This window comes from Berghia stephanieae, chromosome 12 (assembly GCF_034508935.2).
Source record: "Berghia stephanieae isolate SIO BIC M18660-M18661 chromosome 12, UCSD_Bste_1.3, whole genome shotgun sequence".
Lineage (NCBI taxonomy): Eukaryota > Metazoa > Mollusca > Gastropoda > Nudibranchia > Aeolidiidae > Berghia > Berghia stephanieae.
In genome coordinates, this window is record NC_088371.1 from 39,164,802 (window position 1) to 39,170,801 (window position 6,000).

The 6,000-nt window shown below is 41.9% G+C and overlaps 1 protein-coding gene across 5 annotated transcripts in view; it reads right to left on the bottom strand.

The window, feature by feature from the left end:
• The window catches only part of LOC144957897 (uncharacterized), a 90,443-nt gene that overhangs the window by 22,347 nt on the left and 62,096 nt on the right, over positions 1 to 6,000 (bottom strand). For all 5 annotated transcript variants that reach the window (XM_078889427.1, XM_078889426.1, XM_078889429.1 and 2 more), the window contains 2 exons: positions 3,552 to 3,707; positions 2,203 to 2,346 (listed from right to left, as the gene is read on the bottom strand). In XM_078889427.1, the coding sequence (XP_078745553.1) occupies positions 2,203 to 2,346; positions 3,552 to 3,707 (300 nt within the window). The remainder of the gene's footprint in view (positions 1 to 2,202; positions 2,347 to 3,551; positions 3,708 to 6,000) is intronic.

Sequence of the window (6,000 nt, forward strand, 5' to 3'; positions counted from 1 at the left end):
GGCTAAGAAACAAACAACATTGCCATCCGGAAGTATAACGGACCAACACACAAAACTATGTGCAGCCATGAACTTTTCTAGTCTGGTTAATAAGTAGCTTTGGGTGGTTTGTAGATGTGCAAATTTGTACAAAGAGATGCAAAAAGATTGCAAAAAGATGTGTATTTATACAACCCACCCATTTTCCTGGAAATTCTATTCACCCCGTTGCTGTCCGTTACGCTCTCTATGACCCTTACCTTCGAAGGCTCTTTAGCGTAAACGCTAACCCCTCCATTGAGCCCTGCGAGTGTCCTCTCGCTGGACCAGCATATAGGGAATGAGATTAGCGGAAGAGTAGCGTCCCCTGATTGGACGTCACCCATAGTCTGTGACGTCACCGGCGAAAAAGTTATTAGAGAGAGAACGTCATGTTGGTTGTGCGCATGCGTCTCTTGTCCTCGCTGCGAGGACGAGTGACGCATGCGCACAACCAACATGACGTTCTCTCTCTAATAACTTTGCGGCCGGTGACGTCAGAGACTATGGGTGACGTCCAATCAAGGGACGCTACTCTTCCGCTAATCTCATTCCCTATAGCCTGGCATCTGGGATCGAGAAGATTGCGCGCCTGAATAAAGATTGGTCTCTGTAATAGGAGAATATCGACGCTATGGACGGCCAGTAGCTTTGACAAAAGCTCATTTTTTGGGGTCATACTCTGGCTCTCGATATTGAGGGACAATAATATTGTGCGTTAGGTCGCTAACCCTGATATCGTATTTTCCAGTTGAAGATGCATTGGGATGTTTGTGCGGCTATGTGGTTTAGTGGTATGACACTCGCTTTCGGATCGGAAGGTCCTGGGTTCGAGCCTCGCGCTCGACGCATAGTTTAGTCCTTGGAAAAGACTCTTTACTCACATTCTCTCACCGTACTCAGGTGTAAAATGAGTACATGGCCGTTAACAGCGTTGTCTTTGTCCTAAAAATTGTAATATCACCTAACAGGCGTCATGTCTCGTCCTACATGTTAAATGTTGCTGTTGGCCAGGGACCCCTTGTAAAGCGCTTTGAGCACGTTAAGTGGATATTGCGCTATATAAAAGATCAATTTAATGTTTGTTTATTTCTCGACCCGTCCGACGGTCCTGGCGACACGAACACGGTAGTATTTGGCTTGACTGCCGACCGCTTCTTCATCATTGGTGAATTCAGATTGGGCATAAAATCATTAGAACATAGTAGTGTGGAGCCGGGGATGGCCGAGGCCATTCGGGCACCGGGTTGGATCTCCATTAGTCACACATCAGGGCGGGTCGTTCAAGGTACCTGTTATAGGCCCGACATCAGGGATGGTCTCGTGACGGTCAACCGGAATTACCCCTTTGTCCCTGATATGCCTCAAGCTCACCCACAATAAACGACAAGGTAGGAGATCTACGACGAACAGTACTCTGCTATCGACTAGCGTCCTATTCAAAGGATAGCAAGCAATTGCTATGTCCTTTTGAGGTTATAGAAACCGGGATAAACCCCGGCTCCATGGGCTCAATCAATGCCTCTAAAGGAAGGAAGGAAGGAAGGAAGGAAGGATTCATACTTATGGCGAGCTGATGGTGTGGAAGGAAGTTAATCTTGTTTTGGGTCACAGTTCAAATCCCGTTGAACACGATACGCTGTCCTGTTTTATGATTAGGAACGTTTTTATGACTGTGCGGCTATGCGGTCTTGTGGAATGAAACTCGCTTTCACTCCTCTAAGCTTGGTGAGAAGTTGCCAGGCTTTGATACCAGTAAGAGGAGACATTGGGTGGCTGCTAATCGGCTTCGGTCGAGGATCTGCCTTACGGCCAGTGCGCTTCATTGGTGGGGTCTTTCTACCTGTCCAACATGTACCCGCTGTGGGCAAGAACCTGAGACGACAGAGCATCTAGTCGAACGGTGTGTTGTGACGATGCTACCCGGCGGGTTTGCGACGGTGCACGAGTGCGGACCAGTCTTTGCTGATTGGGTCAATCGTCATAACATAGTAGTGTGAAAACCATAAGAGGCTGCTGCATTCGAACTTGAGCAACTTGAGCCATTCAACACCCCCCCACCCCCCCAACCCCCCCCCCCAAAAAAAAAACAAAAACAAAAACAAAAACAAAAAATGGTACTGTGGTTAATAACAATTTTCATTCAATAGAACACTTCAATTTTTTTTATATTCGTCAACTCACGCCGAGAGCAGGTGCGACCTCCTTCATCCTCGTAGAAGCCATCTTGACAGAGGCATGTTCCGTTACCATGGTAACAAAAGCTATTGTCGATTTGGCGTGTACAGTGAGATGACCATCGACACCGGTCTCTAACCTTGGCCGGTACTGGAGAGATACGAGATGTAACAAAGGGGAAAAATAAGATGTAACAAAGGGCCGATATAAGATGTAACAAATGGGAGATATAAGATGTAACAAAGGGAAAATACAAGATGTAACAAAGGGAAAATACAAGATGTAACAAAGGGGAAATACAATATGTAACAAAGGGAAAATACAAGCTCTAACAAAGGGGAGATATAAGATGTAACAAAGGAGATATACGATGTAACAAAGGGGAGATACAAGATGTAACAAGGGAGATACAAGATGTAACAAAATAGATATAAGATGTAACAAAGTTGAGAAACAAGCTGTAACAAAGGGGAGATATAAGATGTAACAAAGAAGATATAAGATGTAACAAAGGGGAAGTACAAGATGTAACAAAGGGGAAAAATAAGATGTAACAAAGGGCCGATATAAGATGTAACAAATGGGAAGTACAAGATGTATCAAAGGGGAGATATGAGATGTAACAAAGGAGAAGTATAGGATGTAACAAAGGTGAGATACAAGATGTAACAAAGGAGATATACGATGTAACAAATGGGAGATATAAGATGTAAGAAGGGAGATACAAGATGTAACAAATGGGAGATATAAGATGTAACAAAGGGAAAATACAAGATGAAACAATGGGAAATTGAGATGTAAAAAGGGAGATACAAGATGCAAGATGCAAGAAAGAGGAGATGCAAGATGTAACAAAAGGTTAACAAGTTAATTTAAAAAAACAAAAACATTGTTGAATAACATAAAGATGTCTCTACTACTACCATTGAATTCAAATGCCGAAATGAAATATTCTGATCTTGTCTGCATATTAAAACATTTTAAACAAGCCTAAAATATTCTATTTTACAATCTACCTGCAAATTCAAATACATAATGTGATAATAACAATGAAAATCTCAATTAACTTTGCGGTCGCTCGAACGAAATATTGATGATTGTGATGGTGGTGGTGGTGGCGGTGGTGGTAACGATGATGATGATGATGATGATGATGATGATGATGATGATGATGATGATGATGATGATGAAATGTTAATGATGATGATGATGATAATGATGATGATGAAGATGAAGATGATGATGAAATGATGATGATGATGATGATGATGATGATGATGATGACGACGACGACGAAAGCTGAGGTACAGATAAGTAAACATAAATGAAGAGCAGAAAATAAATTAAAACCTTACATTTTACGCATTTCCTCAAAGATTCAGCCACAAACATGTTATTGGGACATACACACTTTTTGATGACGTCACCGTTGCTTGCGTTACACGTACTTAGCACGTCAATGTCTTGACACTGCTTGTTAGAAATACACGGCGATCCAACTTCTTGAGGTTCTGGCAGGGATGGTGAAGGATGATGAAATTAATATTTACAGTGGACAAAGACATTGATTAAAAAAACCAGGGGGGGGGGGGGGGGGGGGGGGGGGGGGGGGGGGGGAGGAGGAGGGGGGGGGGGGGGGAGGAGGAGGGGGGGGAGGAGGAGGGGGGGGTCCTCTAAATTTTTACACCCGTATTGGATAGGGCGAGGATAAATGCCCATCACAAAGACATAATCTCCGACCAACTGTTGAGCAAGGCAACTATAGATAGAAGTTCATAACATTGCCATCCGGAAGTATAACGGACCAACACACAAAACTGTGTGTAACCATGAACGTTTATAGCCTGATAATACAGTTCAGTGAAAAGTACTCATAAACGCGGATGGCAAAAAACAATAACAAAGACCTGAGTGACGTCAACTTCGAACTATCTGTTATAAAGGTCGCACAAGACATATCACGAAAACACACTGGTCACCCATTGAGCACGGTACATGTTTACCGTTCTTGAATGATGTTCACTGAGGAAAGTGGGGGGTGGGACGTGGGGGTGGGGGGTGGGACGTGGGAGTGGGGGGTGGGACGTGGGGGTGGGGGGGGGGGGGTGGCCTTTGAATGTAATTATGTGAAATATCACTGAAGCGAAACGACTTCAATACCAGATTCCATGTAAGTTCTGTATAGCATAACCTTTTAAAGGAACCGCGATTATCAACTTCAAGAGGTGCATATGAGATGATATAATTATTAATGGGAGCGATCTTTATTCATGTTTTCGTCCAACCAAGTCATCAATCACATGATTTTTGTTGCTGCCCAACGATTGGATATTTCTTAACAAATGTAAACACACAGCTTTGTTTACAAATCTTATAAACATACACGTGTGTCAAGCTGAATCAAATGACAAATCGTGATATTAGATATTTAAAAAGATGTGAGCACTTTTCACTATGTGGGTCATTTTGAGCACGCTTTGCAATGTGACCAATGACCCCGAGCACATGGAAAGTTAATATTGACCATGCCCATTGACCTCTCCACTCTGAGTTCCTGGTTGTGGGCAATCTATTAATAGTATTGCTGTTTGGCTACATTCCATGAAAAGAATGGGCATGATCTATATTAACTTTCCATGTGCTCGAGGTCATTGGTCACATTGCAAAATGTGCTCAAAGTGACCTACATTGTGAAAAGTGTTCATAGATTTTGAACTATCTAACATTACGATTGGTCATTGTGTTCAGCTTGACACATGGGTATGTTTACAACTTTCATAAACAAAGCTGCGTGTTTACATTTGTTCAGAAATGTGGAATCGTTGGACAGCAACAAATTACGTGATTGATGACTCGGTTGGACGAAAACATGATATAGATCACTTCCATTCTGTGCTTCGCCTCTCTGGAGAAATACTTGTAAATTGTGAGAAATTTACATGTTTAATCCATAGTGTGATCAGTTTATTTTTTATGAATGGAGAAATCACAAAAGGAAGCTATCTACGCCTCTGGCTTTCAACTTCAAATGTTACCGTTGTTTATGTCAAGTGTGTAAAAAGTTTACAATTTACTGTGTCATTTTGAAATCAGGTTAGTAATGTTAGTGAGTGGTACACAGGAATCTCGTGAAAAGTAAACCCCTGGTCAAGACTGTGGAGAGTTCAGTAATTATAATCACAACATAATTCACTGTGTATAATATTATTAACGTAAACCTCTCAAAAGTCCACTCATCCCAGACCCTTCGTTTTTTATATATACCGTAAAGAAGAAATATTTTTGTTTTTGTTTTTAAGCGTTTTACGGCGCTTGCAACACATTAAGGTCATATCAGCGCCAGTAAAAAGGAAGAAAATGGGATAGTAAAAAGTTCTAGAATTACAATCAAAGCACAAAAGAAAAGGTGAGACAAAGCAAGTGCCATACCATCACATAGCCGAACAAAACCCTTAAACTTCAATGATCACCATTTTGATTGGTTTAAAGGATGTGCAGGTATTCAAATTGCATTGACGTCACACGATCTGGAACGGAAGTCTATTAAAATCGATTTGTCTTTTTTTTTTTCGTTCGAGGAGGTTAAGGAGTGACTGCATCCAGATTTAGCCGGTAAATATTTACACAGGCAGAAAGCCATATGTTATCCATTTGAAATGCTGTTTACAGCTTATCATAAACAAAGGCTCTATTTTGTCCCCATCTCCATTCCAAACACAGAGTGTTATTTTATAGGGAATGAGATTAGCGGAAGAGTAGCGTCCCTTGATTGGACGTCACCCATAGTCTGTGACGTCACCGACG